Source organism: Balaenoptera physalus (genome assembly GCF_965194825.1).
Source record: "Balaenoptera physalus genome assembly, chromosome: 3".
Lineage (NCBI taxonomy): Eukaryota > Metazoa > Chordata > Mammalia > Artiodactyla > Balaenopteridae > Balaenoptera > Balaenoptera physalus.
This window is the reverse complement of record NC_138890.1, coordinates 21,189,434-21,205,733: the sequence shown is the minus strand read 5'-3', so window position 1 is coordinate 21,205,733 and position 16,300 is coordinate 21,189,434. Positions and strand designations below refer to the sequence as shown.

Genomic DNA, 16,300 nt, shown 5'->3' with positions numbered 1-16,300 from the left:
GTCTGGGGCTCAAGAGCAAAGGAGGTTGGAGATGTCAGGAGCCCTCCTATCTGGCCATCAACCTTTGGGTCTGAGATAAGCCCTTCCTGGCAGCCCTCCAACCTGGATTCTTAAGCAGAATTCAGGTGAGACGTCTACTCCCCTGTCTCCACAAGGTATCCCTGCTCTTTTTCCTGACATGGCCCTGAGTACCACTTGGAAGGGGACAGCTAACCTGAGACCTCAGTGACTAAAAGGAATCATCCATGTGAAGATCTGGGGACAGGAAAGCAAACAGGAAGGCCTGGAGGTGAGGATGAATCTGGATGCTGAAGAAACAGAAGGGAAGCCACCACGGCTAGGGCACAAGCAGAGTTGCAGAGTAGGTAGGGGGCAGGTCATGCTGGGCCTAGAGGCTGTGGTCATCACCACTGCTGCTTTCCACATATTTCAGTGGCTGCCTTCCAGGCATGTGGTAGGAATATACTTTCTTGTCCTCCTGGGTGGGCCCGTAGGGCCAGTTATGGCCATTGGATTGTGAGTGGAAGTGTCATTTCTGGGATGAGCCATTGATTGCTGGTGGGTGTACTTCCAGAGCTCCCGTTTCCTCTCCCCCACCTGAGAGTGGCTGCTTTGTACTCGAGTAACAAAGATCTGGAGCAGTAGACCCATGATGGATAAATGAGAAATAAATTTTTGTTTATTTAAGCCACAGAGACTTGGGTACTGTAACCACAACATAATCTAGTCTATCTTGACTGCTACACAAACCATCTTATTCTGGCTGAAGAGAGAGGGCCAGAGAAAGGACCAAAGCAACCAAACTGAACAGAGGAGAACCTTTTCTTTCCCGTACCCCAAACCTCATTTCCAAATTCTAATCCCAGAGCAAGAACTGCAGGGGGAAATGTACAGAGCACAGACATTGAAATCAAACCTTGCACAGAGTCATCTCAACTAACCTTGCAATCATTGAATAAGGTGGGCCCTGGGCATAAGGTACTTTCCTTCCCCAAGCCTCAGTTACCTCACTGATAAAATGGAGATAACAATGTTTATTTAACAGGATTTCCTGTGAGTATCAAACCAAATTATAAAGGTAGGCAGACAGCAGAGTCCAGGACACACCATTATGATATCATCTTATACCCCAGCCCCATTCCCATTCTTTCACCCTCAACTACTTCCCTCCAGTGCCCAAATCCCAGTTCCTAATCATCTCCCCCACATTGGAGGCCCCAAAGGCAGGTCCTGCTACTGTTTCACCTCTCTCACCCACCTCTTCCCTGGGAGTGGGGTGGGGCATAATGTCAGAGGGAGCAGCCTAGGTACACTGCTCCCCCCAACACACACATACGCGCACGCGTGCACGCACGCACACACACACACAAACACACACACACTCTCTTGTTGGGTAGATCAGGGCCCCTTGACACTGTCTATGCACAAGCAATCCCCAAAGCAGAGTTCAAAACCCAGAGCTGGTGGATATTTGTGGACATCTTCATCTGGGCTCACATGAAGTTAATTAAAAAAAAATTTTTTTTTTAGTTAAAATTTTTAAATCAGAAAATTTCATATACTGATACAATGGCTTCTATTGAAAACTTGGAAGATGTGGCCCTACTGGGCCCCACCTCACCCCCACCCCCAAGCTGGCACCTGGAGAAGAGCCAGCTGTGCCAGGAGATGGGACCCTGTGCCCAGTCCCCAGCGCTGCCATTGCCTCCTTGGCACTGAAGCCCAGCATCTATAGATATGTATCTGGACATTTGCAGGTGTTTTTCACAGTAGAGGTAAGAGGAAAGCAAAACATTTCTCACAACCCTTCTCTATCAAAAGTGGGAAACAAAAGACAGACCGAGAGAGGGCCTCGTGTTTCAAGAAATATAGGAGAGCTCATATCTCTTTGTGGAAGCGAAGACCCTTCTTATATCGCCCAGCATGCAGCATCAATTTATATTATCGACTGGCCCCTGTAGACATTTTAGTTTGCGACCGTGCCCTCACCCTTCTCATTTTTCTGCCGACCCAGAGTAGGAATCTTTCTTTTTCTAACCACTCTCCCCGTGCACATGGTGCGTGTTTGTCATTTCTTTTCTCCTTCAAGGCAACCCTCTGTTTATTTTAACCAGATTAGGGAATGGGGGGTGGGGAACAGGAGGCTCCTGCAGCGGTCGTTGCTGGAGGCTCCGGGAGACAACATGACTTGCCCAAGGTCACAGAGCTAGAAGGCGGAGGCTCCTAGACCCTACCCTAGATGTCTCTAGCTCCCAAAGCCCAGTTGGTTCCTTCATGCCCACGTCTCCGGCGCGGTGCGCACTCCGGGCGCAAACACCGCGCGCCCTGTCGGTTGCGCTGCGTCCTAGGATTGTTTTCCTTAGGTGAACGGTGCCGTGGGGTTAGAGAAACCTGGGGTCACTCTAAGGTCCACCAGGCTACGTGGCTGGAACTGCGGGTGGCGCCTAGTCTAGCCTACACGCGTACCTCTGCTAGCGGGCCAGGGCCCGGGAGCTCTCCCGCAGTCCTCTATCCAAGCTACGGGCTGGGTGGCGTACCGCGGCACGCTGACAGCCTCTGAGCGCGGCCGGGAGGCGGGGACTGGGGTGGGCTGGGGGTAGAGAACTGCAGCGGAACCTACCCCGGGCACCCCTGCCCCGGGCCTCTGTCTGCAGCCTGGCGCCGGGCCGGGGTCGCCGCAGCCCTGAGCCCCTCCCGGGCCACCTGTGCGCAGGCTGGCGGGCCCGGGAGAGCCCGGATCCGGAGAACCGATCCGCTCCGGGTTTCAGACTCCTGGCTGGTCCCTGGAGATCGCGTGGGGCGGTGGGAGGTCTCCCCGCCCACCACCCCAGCCCCTCCCCGGGGGAGCCTCGGGCATCGCCTAGAGGGATCCCCGGAGCTGGAGGGTGGCCCGCTTGCGCGGCGCGGGGTGGCGGGGCCCCTCCTTCCTTCCCCCTCCCCGCCCTGCTGCCGCCCCGCTCCGGTGCTCCAGTCCGGATTTTGCGGCGCCCGCCGGCCGGCTCCCCGGCTGCGGGCTCCGCGCGGCGGCTGGCTCGGTGCGCGGCGCGGCTGGCGCTGCGCTCCGCCCCGGCTGCATTGCTGCGCTCCCGGTGCCCAGGGGAGCCACGCGCCGCGTGCGCCCCGCAGCCGGCCGCCCGGAGGCAGCGCAGACCGCTGGCATGGGCCCCGGGGGTGCCCGGGGCTGGGGCTCTGGGCTGAGGCGCTGAAAGGCGCCCTCTCGTCCGCGGGGCCCCGCGCCCAGCCCGCCCACCCGCCTGCCCGCCCGCGGCCATGGCCGTCCGGTCCGGCCTGTGGCCAGCGTTCCTGGGCATAGTCCTCGCCGCCTGGCTCCGCGGCTCGGGTGAGTCACGCGCGCACTCTGGGGAGGCTTGCGGGGGACCGTGCGCGCGAACGCTAGCTGCTCTGGGGGTCCCTGACCCGCGCTGCCTGACCGGGTCGGGAGCCCCCGGGGGCCAAACTTTGCGAGGCGGGACGCGGGGGCCGCCTCTTGCTGCTGCGCAGCTTCCCCGCGCGCTTGCCCGGAAGCCTGGGTTCTGCCAAGTACAGGAGCAGCTGTCAGCGCGTGGGGCTGGCGAGTGTAGACGCCCCACGCCTGCAGGCGGGGGAAGTTTGCTGGTTGCCCGGCCCCAGAGCAGGGTCGGGGGTTTAGATCAACGCCCCGGGGAGTCTGACTTTGCCGGTTAGCAGATTAGAGGGTTTTGACCACATCCCAAGTGCCCAGGAAATTGAGGAATGGGGTTAAGATACCTCTTCCCGGCAGCATCTGCCCCAAACAGCTACTCAATTCCCAGCTTGGCACCTGGCCTCTGCCCACGTCCGGAACACAGTGTCCTCCTCTGTCCTCGCCACACACGCTCGCACACGCACACACCCAGGCGTGGAGGCGCATACACTAGCCCCCCAGCCCCTGTAGCCGGCACAATCAGAGCGCCAGGGCCCCTGGCCCGCGCTGTGGCTCTTGGCCTTCCTGGTGTGTGGGGGCCAGAGGTGTATGCTGTGGATCTACTACCGCGTCCTCCCCTCCCTTTCTCTGAACAACACTCTCCCTCCTTTCGTGTCCCTTTGGCCACACTCTCCTGCCCCATAACTCAGCCTTCAGCCCACCTCCTGGGGGTGGGGGGAGTCCCCCTGCATCCTTTGTTTGCTCTCCCTGAGCTTCCATCTAGGCTGAGTTTTTGGGGGCCTCCTGGTCTGTGCCCGACCCAGATGCACTTAGCAGAGCTGAGTGTCTATGTGTATGGCGGGGGGCGGGGGAGGGTGTCATTCATGTGATCAAGGGGGCATGGAGTTTGCCCTAGCAATTCTTGATTCTTGCTGCCCTGAGACCCTGGGGGGGTGCCGCTGAGCCTGGCCAGGCCATTGTTAATCCCAGGTGTGTCAGAAGGGAGCATTGGGTTTCCTGAGATGGGAAGCCAGACTGACTGGAGATGAATGAGTGAAAGCTCAGAAACCAGCCTGATGATTGAGGCTGATGGCTGTTTCCTTAAAGGGTTTCTGCATAGTGCATCCTGCATCCACCACTGCCTGGCCACCCTCTGCATCCTGCCCCTCTCAGTCCTCCCTCCACCTCATCCCATCCACTCTCTCTCCCTCTCCATCACCCCATCATCCCCCCACCAAATCCTCACTTTACCAAACCCCTCTGCCCCATGACCTCCCCTCCTCATCCGGACTGAGCTGGGAGGCTGCACTGCCACTGGGTGCGTCTTCATATTGCACACATGTGTGTGTTAGGAGTGTGTGCATCGCTTAGGGGTACGGGTTGCACCACTGACCGTGGTGAGCTGGGGGTGTTCGAGCTCCACACACAAGGGAGGTGTTGCTAGATACCCAGTAGAGGCCAGGACATGTTTACTGAGTCAGATGCATGCGAGAGGGCTGTGTGGTCATATCTGCATGTTGCCCACGTGAGCACGTGTGAGGGCCATGGGTTGCCATGTGTGCCCTGGCGATGACGGGGGTTGGCAGTGTGTGCAGCCTTGGTATGCATGTGGCCAGATGAACGTGTGTGATGGTAGGCCTACCGCACGTGTGTGACGGTTGTGAGCAGTGGCACAGGTGAGGGTGTGTAGATGAGACGGTGATGGGTACTGGTGAGTCAGGGTGCCACAGCCCCGGGGGTGCTGCGTGGATTCCTTGGGAGGCTGTAGAGTGGGGGAACCGCATCCCTGGGTCTCGAGGCACCTTTTGGGGCCTCGTGCAAGGTTGCCCAGGGAGCTGGCCGGTGGGCACCCGTGCCACGGGGCTGCCCTGGAGCAGAGCCTGCCTCTGGGCATCAACTCTCAGGCCCATGTGAGGGGCTGCTGAAGGGTATGGGGCCCTTCTTGTCATCTGGGGCCCCTTACTGCTGGCCCCCACAGGCTCCGGGCACATGTGCCCAGCAGGCTGGCCCTGTGCTGACCCCAGCTCCTCCCACACCGCCCATTTAGCTCCTTGGCAACAGCAACCAGTGAATTGTGTCTGTGAGTGGCTGAGGGAGCTGAGGGAGGGACGGCTGGCCAGGCGGCAGGGGGCGCCGGGGGCCAGCACTTCTGAAGCCTCCTGCTCTCCAGGCCAAGTGCCCACCCTCTGTCTCCTGATATCACACAAAAGCCTGTCCCTTCAGCACACTTACCTGGGTGGGCCCTCTCTGTGCCCGTGCACACAGGGACCCACGTGTCTCACAGGCTTTTCCCATTCATACCCAGTCACACAGCTGGCACCTGCCTCCCCGCCCCTGTGAGCTGCACACACCTGTGTTTCCCTGTCTCAGATCTCTGCGCTCCTGAGGGGGCGGGGCCCACGGGGAGCTGGATCTCCTGGAAGGTGGGGCTGAGGGGCATCACTGAGTCGTGGCATTGCCCATCCTGACCCCAACAGTCTGTACCGGTGGCTGCTTCCTCAGGCCCCTCCCCCACCTTCAGGGCTGATTCTGGACCCCTCTTTCCACCCCCCACCCCCAGGCTGGAGCAATTGGTTGCTGGGAGGGTGTCTTAATTCTTCAAGGCTAAGAGATACACTGCTCTCACTCACCTTGCCTTGGGATGGGGGTCTGCTCTTTGGGGTCCCCCCCAAGGCACCCCAGAAGAGGGCTGGCCCTCTGACTGGCCTGCCTGCCTCTCCTTGCCTGTGCTGGGAGGGGCTTCCTTTAGGAGCCTGGGATTGGCATTGATCCAGGTACCGGACCCCCCCAGCCAAGAGGCACTGCCTGGCCTGGTTCCTGGTTCCTGAGCAGCCAACTTTGGCCTCAGCCAGGGGCCAGGAACCCCTGTCTTATACCCCTTCCTCCTGCCTCGTGCTGCTCTGGGCCCCAGAGCTGCAGACTCAAGCCATGAAGTCTCAGAGGCAGAAGCTGCCCTCAGCCAGGGCTGGAGGACTTTTCCAGGTAAAGGCCCCAATGCTGGGCTTGGCTGCCACCAGAGACACATGTATACACACACACACACACACACACAGGTGTGCACACATGCGCACTGTCTCATGAACGTACCCAGACCTGCTCATTCCAGGCCAACCCTCTCTTGCAGTCCCCTCCTCCCAGGGGCCCTGCCATCCCCCCTCCCCCTTTTCCCCCAGCCTGGGGCTGGAAACCTTAGAGTCTCTCTTGGCTCTAATCTTCTCCTTCACGCTTCATGTCTAATCTGTCACCAAGTCCTCCAGCTCAGCCCTACTTGTGACTGTGCTCATGTCCCTCTCCTCCTTTGTCCCCTCCTCCCCCAGCCCTTTCTTCCTCACCTTTCTCACCTGGACCAGTGCAGTGGCCACCCGCCACTCATCCCCCTCCTGTGCCTCCTCCACTTAGACTAATGCCCGTGGTACCCAGGCTAGAACCCACTAGAAAGCCTTCTGTGGCGCCCCAGTGCCAGCAGGTAAAGTCTGAACCCGGAGCCCAGAAGCCCTTAGGGAAACACCTGCATCACCACACATCCCTGGACTGATGTGTTGGCAGGTTGGGCGTCCTCCCTGGCTCTGACTGCCGGTGGGCTGGGCATCCACACCCCCAGACAAGCTCTTGCTTCCACACACTGTACTTCCCTTGCCTTGCAGAACCTGGTGCCCCCCAGGCAGCCAGCCATGCTCCCCATCCTATACCCCAACATCCTCAGCTCTGTCCAGATCCAGGCTAAGCCCCCCTGCTGCCTCCAGTCCCCACTGTTCTGCTTATCTCAGCACCCAGCTTCAATCCAGCCCCCTCCAAGAGGCCTCCCCAGCTCCTCCTAAGACCCATGCAGGGGCCACGGCACACTGATGAGCTCTGAGTGGGCTACAGGACAGAGGTACTGATTCTTCAGCCCTGGGGAGGCATGTGGGGCCTGGGGCAGCTGCCAGAGGCATCTGGCCCAAGCCACCTCCTCATTCACGCCAGTGCTTCCCACAAATATTGCCACTGTCTACGGCACTGCGACCCGGTTCTCAGCCCCCAGCGTGCTCCAAGTCACAGCCAGTCAAGTGCTTATTTTTTCTCTTTATTTCCTCTGCTTGAGTTCGGGTTCTCTGGCTAGGCAGGGAGGGCTGCTGCGGCTGGGGAGGGGGAGAGAAGTTTGCTCTGTCCCCTCCGCAGCCCTCCTCATCCCTCCTCATCCTTGTGCCTGTACACAGACTGCCCTGCTCCAGGGAGGCTGGAGATGGCTCCTGTCCAGGGCGGGGACCAGCTAGCTGATGCCCCCCACACAGATGGCAAACCAGCTCACGGGAGCCTGTGTGTCTGTGAGTCCCTCACACAGTTTTGCCCATGTATGTGGAATAGGAACCTCCCTGCCCACCCCCAGCCCTCCCAGGCATAGATGTTCCCAGGTGGGTGTCTTCTCTTGCAAATAATGTCATTCTGGCCCCCAGACCTGCAGACTGAAGCCCCTGGAAGGTAGGGCTGAGGGGCACCCAGCTGTGGCATTACCCCTCCTGACCCTGACAGTCTGTCTGTGTGGCCCTTCCTCGGGCCCCACCCCCATCCTCAGGACTGGAGTTGACACCAAGACCGGCGGCTCTGTGGGCACCTACGCAGAGCTCCTAGTTCCTGAGGCTCAGCCCCAGTGGAGCCCAGCCCCTGGGCCCCGACCATCCTCACCACCCAGATGGACGCCCGGCTTCCTGCAGTCAATTCTGCTGGCTCAGCCCTCCGTTCCTCTTGTCTGCTCCCATGAGAGTGGCATTGAAGTGTCCTCCTGCCTTCTGGGGAACCTTGGCCCCCTCCTCCTGTCAGGTCTAGTAGAAAGGGCAGGGCTTAAGAGGCAGACAGGCCCAGTTTCAGTCTAAGCCACCTGACCTAGGATGAGTAACTTTTACTCCCCAGCCTGTTTCCACCTTTGTAGAATGGGGTCACGTCTGCTTCCTGAGGTTATAGTTACGAGTTGATGGGCAACATAGAGCACCCAGGGTGGACCCCGACATGGAGCAGGCACGCGTTTGCCTCCTTCCTCCATTTTCCCCGGCTCTTGAAGGGACATGAGTTAGGACAGGGTGGGGTCTTGAGATGCATCAGGCCCCAAGCTTATATATATGAGAGAAGATGATCTCTGTATAAGCTGCTTAACCTCTTGTTGCTCCAGCCCCGGGGAAGGAGCCCTCAGGAGGAATCGTTGCTTCTAGTTGGAAGAAGCCCCCTATTCACCCCCCATCTTTACACACATCACCCCCTGCAGGGCCTGATTCAGACACCGGTTGCTGCAGTGTGCAAAGAGCTTTGTTTGGGGGTTCTGTGAACATGATGATTTGGGCTCAGCTTGTCCTGGAACTGTGTGCTGATGATCAGCTCTCACACACAGAACATGGCAGCAAAGCAGGGGTAGGGGCCCTGGGTGGAATCAATTCTGGTTCGGGCTCTGCTGTTTGATTGCTGTGTGATCTTGGACAAATCACTTAACCTCTCTGGGCTGTTTTCCTCTTTGTATACTAAAGGGTTGGGCTTGATGACTACTGGGGGCTGTGCCCAGAGAGGCTGCCTTGTGAGCCTGGGGTGGACTGTGCGCTCAGCAGCAGGTTCCCCCAGGAACTGTTCACACCTGCCCAGCACCTGCCAAAGCCACCAACCACACTGGCAGCAGCTGCCTGTGTTGCCTTGGAGCTATGTGGCTGTTGCAGCAGGGCCGAAGGTGACTGTGAGACAGAGGTGGGAGTTGTGAGTCCCAGCGCCCAGGCAAGGAAGCAGGGTCATGCTTTAGCTGGTGAACTCCCTCAGTGGCAAAAACAGGCCTTCTCAGGACCCCCAGAAGGTCAGAGTGCCAGCGCCTAAGGCCCACCCTCTTCCCAGGGACTGATGTCAGATGCCGCAGGCAGTCTTTGGTCCCCTGTGAGCCAGAACCCCAGGCACGTGGTGGTGGTAGGATGGTTGAGTTGGCAGGCTCTGGGGTCAGGTTTTGGACCAGGGCTCCGACTAGGGTGAGGCAAGGGAGGGGCCTAGGGCGCAAACTTTAAGTCGTGCTAGTACAGGGTCAGCCCCTGAGAGTGAGTGCCTCCTTACATTTTGTACCCTTGGCACCCCCTGCCTCACCCTCGTCCTGGCTGTGGATCCAGCTCCTCCCTGTACTTCTTTATTTCCTTGTCTCTAAAATAGTCATAAGAGGACCTAACTCACAGTGTTGATGTGTGGATTAGGCAGACTGATGGCATGTCAATCTTGGCACACAGTAGGCACTCAATAAATGTTAGCAATTGCTGGTGAGGGATATGGCAGAGGGCACTGTTCCATCCTCTCCTATGGGGAGTGGGGGAGTCCTTGGTGCCCTCTTTGTGGGAGAGGGTGCAGCTAGGGGTCCAGGCAAAAGGGCAGAGGCCTGAGGGGAGGTCTCCATTTGGGGATGGGGGACAGGCCTTGTGTCTTTTCTCTGCCCGCTTTGACACCCAGGGGCAGGGCATATAGAAGTCCCCTGCCCCTCCTGCTCTCCAGGTGTGGTTGTTGGCTGCGCCATCCCAGCCCTGTTTGAGATGGAGACAGGGAGATTCATAGCCATCAGGAGAGGCCTAAGTGGCAGCTGCTCCCCAGAGTAGGCCACAAAGGGCAAATTTTAGGTCCCGCTTAGATGGGGGAGGGGACCCTGAACTCCCCACCTATGAGTGGGCCATGGTGAGAGCACCAAGGGCCAGTGCCCTGATGGGTGAGTCCCCCAGATTCAGGCCCCTCCCCACGCCTGGGTGTCAGAACTGTGCCCCTCTAGAAGGCTCAGGGTCACCTTGAGCTCAAGGCAAATACATGGCTGAGGTTTGGGGAGGGGGAGTCAGTCTAGATTGATCCTTGGAGAGGGAGCTCTGGTCCCTGTATCCCACCTCTGCAGTATACCTCCCCAGCCAGGGTGGCAGGTGGGACTCCCCACCCCAGCGTGTCCAGCTCAGAGCCTGCAGGGAGGTACACCCCGATTTAGACCCTACCCCCTCCTTACTGGAGCAGAGACCAGATGGAGTTGAGGGGCTTCTGCCTTTTCCCGTATCTGCATCTTTCCAGCCCTTCTCGCCCCACCCCCCAACAAAAAAAGAAAAAAAAAAAAGGATGCCAGGCACTGGCAGGTAGGAGTGATTCCTTATGGTCCCGGCGTGACAGGCGTGACCGGAGCCTTCCCCTCTCCCCAAAACATCCCCCACCACGTTGTCCGGGTAGCTTGGCGGGTGGGGTCGCGGGCTAGAGGCAAGCCTCCTGCGGGCGAGCTGCAGAGCACGTGAGCAGCCGTGGGGCGACAGGTGCCCGAGCCCATGGGAGCCCGAGCCCAGGGGATTAGCAATTAGCCGCTGCGCCCGCCCGCCGGGGCTCTGGGGAGGGGCGCGCCTCGGGGCCGTCCAAGGAAAAGGGGCGCTGCGCTTCCTGGCCCGCGGCCCCGCCCCCGCCCGGCGCCGGGTAATGAGCGCGCAGTAAACTCGGCGGCCGAGCGGAAGAGGGGCAGGATCCCTCCGCCCGCCAGCCCGCCTGCGGCCGCCCGCTGGATTAGCGGCTCTTTGTTCGGGGCCTGTTAACAAGTTGCTGGCTGAGTGCTCGGCTGCCGCGGGGGGAGCAGGCGTCCAGCCTCCGGGCACGGCGGCTCGGCGGCCTCCGCCGCTCTTCGGTTCCCGCGCCCGCCCGGCTGCAGCCCCCACTGGCGCCGCCTTTCCTCAGACCCCGGAGACGTGGCTGGGCGGTGGGCCCCTCTGGCGGTCTGGTGTGTGTAGCGGTTCCAACTCCCAGGCTGAGCTCGCGGCGGAAAGGAGGAGATTTCTGGGGCACCTTCTGTAGGCTTCCAGTGCGCCGCTGTGGTCCGTCCCATTTTACAGAAATGGGAGGGCATGGCTTCCCGAGGTCCCGCATGGGCATTGTGAGCAAGCCTGGGGTTCCAACCCAGGTCTTTGACATCCAAACTCATTCTCCTCTACTAAGAGGATTGAAGCCTGCGGCGGGGAAAGGAGGAGGCTTTGGTGGCTGAAACTGTCGTACCTTATATTCTTAATTACCTTGGTGATGGTAGGAACCGTGGCCGGTGCTGGGCGCTACCTGCATCATCTGATCAGAACCTCAGGACAACCCAGGAGGTAGGTGAGGTTAGTCCCATTTATTAGATGAGGACACTGAGGCTCAGAGAAGTGGCAGAGCTGGGACCTTGTTACTGCTCAGCCTCACCTCCCCCACCCATACCAGCGGGGAGCAGAACCAAGCCCCATGTGTCCATTTACTGTCAGGACCTTGTCTGGTGTCCCATGGACTTGAAAGCCCACTGGAGAGAGTCAGGGGACCTTGCTCCTCGGCCTGATTTTAGGCTAATCCCGTCATCTCCCAGAGCCCATTTCCCCCCTGTATCCTGCCTCTTCACACCACCCCGCCACCAGGGTGCAGGTACTTTCTAATCCTGGGCTGGGATGTCCAGGCCACAGGATTTTGATTATAAAACCCCCGGGGGTCTGCTTTCCAACTTTTCCAGGGCCACACATCTTCAGGTGGCTCGGGCTGTTCAGAGCAACTTTCTTATGGGAGGTGGAATCCTTCCCAGTAAGCTCCCCCAGATAGTTCTTGACTTGTCCTTCTGGGGCCACACAAGGTTAGCTTTTCTCTTTTCAGTTATTTAAGACAGGGCCCTATCTGCCCTTTGCCAGGCCAGGCACCTCCCATCCACCAGGTGTTCCTCATGTAGCAGGTTCCAAGCCCCCTTCTCTATCCCCAACATCTTTGTTAGCTGCCTCTGTATGTCAGTCCCAGGAGGGCATCCCACTGTGACACAGTGCCCTGGTGTGGACTAGCATAGCATACTAAGTGTGTCTGTTGCAAATATTGGAAAACCCAACCCAAACTGGCTTAAGCAAAAAAAAAAAAAAAAAAGGAGATTTATTGCCATGCGTAACTGAAAGGCCAGGGGTAGCTCTGGCTTCAGGCGTGGTTGGATCCAGGGAGAACAGTGTGACCAGGATACATCCCTCATGTCTGCTCTGGCAGGGGATGGGGGGTGTTGGTGCCACATTCCAACAGCCTTTCCCCTCACAATACCAAGGTAGTTGCCAGAGTTACCAGGGCTACATCCTTGCAGGCCCAATCCAGGGGGAAAGAGAGAATCTCTCTTCCCTTAGCCATCCAACAAATGTCCTGGTCTTTCCTCACTGGTCCAATTCAAGTGCTGTCTGAGCCAGTCCCCACAGCCAGGGGTTATGGTTGTACAGGTCAGCTGGGCCCAAGCCACCTATGTCACTGTCCTGTTACCCAGGCTATTTGCCACCACTTACAGCTTTCTTGTTCATGGAGAGGGGATGGGCACATGATCCTCAGATTTAACCAGTATGTCATCAGTACATTTTACCCAAGTATTTAATAAAAATGCTGACTAGCACCAAGGACACAGCCTGAGGCTGAAAGGTAAAGACCCACGTCTGGATCAACATTAGCCAATTGATCGGCTGTGTTAGAAAACAATGCTGGCCAGACTTCCTTGGTGGTGCAGTGGTTAAGAATCCGCCTGCTGGGGCTTCCCTGGTGGCGCAGTGGTTAAGAATCCGCCTGCCAATGCAGGGGACACGGGTTCGAGCCCTGGTCCCGGAAGATCCCACGTGCCATGGAGCAGCTGGGCCCGTGAGCCACAGTTACTGAGCCTGCACATCTGGAGCCTGTGCTCCGCAACAAGAGAGGTCGCGATGGTGAGAGGTCCGCGCACTGCGATGAAGAGTGGCCCCCACTTGCCACAACTGGAGAAAGCCCTCGCACAGGAACTAAGACCCAACACAGCCATAAATAAATAAATAAATAAATAAATAAATAAAATTAAAAAAAAAAAAAAAAAAGAATCCGCCTGCCAATACAGGGGACACAGTTTCGAGCCCTGGTCCGGGAAGATCCCACATGCTGTGGAGCAACTAAGCCCATGCGCCACAACTACTGAGCCTGCGCTCTAGAGCCCACGAGCCACAATACTGAGCCCGAGGAGTGCCACAACTACTGAAGCCCGCGCGCCTAGAGCCGAGCTCCTCAACAAGAGAAGCCACCGCAATGAGAAGCCCGTGCACCACAACGAAGAGCAGCCCCCGCTCGCCGCAACCAGAGAAAGCCCATGTGCAGCAGTGAAGACCCAATGCAGCCAAAAATAAAACAAAAGAAAACAGTGCTGGCCATTCAGAAGGTTTTGCCTTCCCTTAAACGTGCTGTCACCTGGTTCATACATCTCCATTTGCTGATCTTGAGATATTAAATCCAGACACACCAGGACCAGTCCGGCCCTGACCTATCAGAACAGTAACCTTATGATAAGGGAAGCTGGTCTGGTGTGACAGGTCCTTGGGGGTCCTAGCATGTCTCTCGGTGTCCCTGCTCCCCTTGGTCATCTGCAGCTGACTGAGAAGCAATACCAGAATCATTCCTGGGGTCTGCATCGGGTTCACCAGGTTCTGTTTTTTCCAGTGGACATTTGTTGGGTTTTGTATCTGTCCAGCTTCCATTCCCAGTCCCATCAGAACTCCCTGACCTCTCCCCTGGTATAGCCTTAGTCAGTGTTCGACAGGCCCCTTCATCTTGACAGCAGGGCCCAAGTGTGACAGGTTAGTAATTTCCCTATCCTGGTTCCTTTCCTGCTTCAGAGCTTGCTTTTTAAGCCTCTTTTCCCTTCTCTCAGCAACCCAATTTCTCGCCAGTACTTCCCCCTTTTTGCTTAAATTTGTGAGAATCATTTTCTGTTGCTTGCACTCAAAGAACTTAACTGATGCATTCACCAAATACAACTTTCTTCCTTTTTTGAAAATTAGGCCACAGCTCACACATCTCCTGCCCCAAGACTGCTCCCCCTCCTTTCTCAGAGGTCAGCAGCAGGGTTCAGCAGGTCCCTGTGCCAGGACCTGAGGTGTAATTTATTAGGACCAAGAGACCTGAACTCATTTGCAACAAACACTCGGCCTGTCCTGATCTCGCCTGGCCTTCAGTGCTTTCTTACTAGTGTTTTTCCTGCCTCTCCACTTCAGTATTCTCAGGTGTAAAATGGTGGGGTGGGGAGGCCAGCTTTCCAGTACCTGCCCCCCCCAACCAGTCAGAAGGCCCACCCTTTCCTGGTCCTCCTCCTCCAAGCCCCTCCTGCCCCATGTTACTTTGGCATTTCCCACAAGCTTCAGCTGGACCTGAGCTTACCCTTCCCTGCATGGTTCTCCAGTCCATGCCTCTCATCGGTGGCTTTGTCCTTGGTTTGGGGCCATCTTTCCATGTTGGGCATGTCTGGTTAGAATATGAGCCTACCTAGATGTCTTGCAGCTGCCCTGACAATTTTTGAGAGTCCTTTTTCCTCCAGATCTTTTGGGATCACACAGCCAGAGGTCCATCTTTGAGACCCACCCGATCCTCTCAAGACCCCTTTCTTTTAAGACTCCTGGCTCCATTGGGGAGCTTGTCTTTAGTGTGAGTTGCCTGAAGCCTGGCACCCATAGGCTAGGACGCCCTTCTGAGGGTGGTCAGCGTCCCCTCCCCAGCAGTGATGTGCTGGTAAATGTTTTAACAGTTGGCTCTCTGAGAGAGCTGCAGGACAGATTTGCCGATTTCCATGGTGTAAATACTCCCACGATGGCCTATTTCAAGCTACCAGTGTGATGTTGACCAGCTTGCAAAATTCCAGAAATTTTAACAACAGGCTCTCCTAAGCCAGGATGAGCTGGCCGCAGCACATCGCTGTTCCCTGGTCACCCCAGCCCTCTGAAGAAGTGGTCACAGGAAGGGAGTGACAAAGTCTCCTTAGGCCTCTCCCTGCAGGACCCACTGACCTCCCCAGCTCTTTGGTGAGCTATGGGGTGGGCAGTCAGGCACTAGAGGACTGTGGTTAAGAGTTGGGGCCCTGGAACAGTTAGAATCCTAAGCTGGGTGACCTAAGACAGGTGATTTCAGCTCTCTGTGCCTCGATTTCCTCATCCAGAAAATCTGGATAATGAAAGGCTCCTACCTCGTAAGATTGTGAGGATTAACTGAGTTACTCTGTGTGGAACACTTAGCCCAATGCCAAACCCAGGGTGAACGCTCCATAAACGGGACCGCTGCAGATGCTGAGTGGACAGCAGTGGGGACGCTCACTCTTGGCCTCCCTCTGTGACACCCCCTGAAGTGGTGGGGGGAGCAGGGTTCTTGGTTGACAGCACTGGCAGAGAGCATCAAGGCAGGACCCTGCAGATCTAGAATCTCGGGAAGGTGCTCATGCTGGGGTGATGAGCATTCATGAGAGGGCTTGAGAAGGAAGGTTGATGTAGTGAAAGATGACTCATCCAGAGGACTTGACCACCAGGTATGACTCCTGACAGCCTGGAAGCTGGGGTGGGTTCCCAGGACATGCAGAGTAGAGAGGTGACAGGGGTCACAGCAACATTCAAGAGCCCAGACAGGCCAGGCAAGGACAATCCATCTGCTGACCTGCAGACTGGATCGTGGCTTCAGGGCTTGTCCCTGGCCACGCCTCTTCTTCTACTCCCAACTCTGGGTGTCCCAAGGCCAGAGGAGGAGAGGGACTCTGCCTGGCACCTTAGCATGTGGTGGCATTGGCCAGACAGGGAAGGGAAGGGGAAGAGCACACAGGCATTCCCTGGTGACAGCGTGTGTACAGGGGAGCTGGGAGGCGCAGCCCGGCTGAAGCAGACAGTGCCTGTGGGGGACCAGTGAGCGACAGCGCTGGCTACATCGTTGAGCTGGGGAGTGACAGGCAGTGAGCGGTATTTAAGGAAGATTAATCTGGCAGCGCGTGGAGGATGGATGAGAGCAGGGAGAGGCTGGAGGCAAGGAGAGCAGGCAGGAGGCTGCAGCGGTCATCCAGGCAAGAAGTGACGAGGCCTCCCTTCTCAGGGAGCAGGCAGCGGGGATGGAGTCAGAGAGATGGATGTGGGAGACATTTGAAGGGAGGAGCCTCTGGATGTTGCATGTGGGGGGCGA

At 57.6% G+C, this 16,300-nt stretch overlaps 1 protein-coding gene across 2 annotated transcripts in view; it reads left to right on the top strand.

The window, feature by feature from the left end:
* Positions 1-3,081: 3,081 nt before the first annotated feature.
* The window catches only part of UNC5A (unc-5 netrin receptor A), a 61,854-nt gene continuing 48,635 nt past the window's right edge, over positions 3,082-16,300 (top strand). For both annotated transcript variants that reach the window (XM_082453464.1, XM_082453466.1), the window contains exon 1: positions 3,082-3,340. In XM_082453464.1, coding sequence (XP_082309590.1) covers positions 3,271-3,340 — 70 coding nt within the window. In that variant the 5' untranslated portion in view covers positions 3,082-3,270. The remainder of the gene's footprint in view (positions 3,341-16,300) is intronic.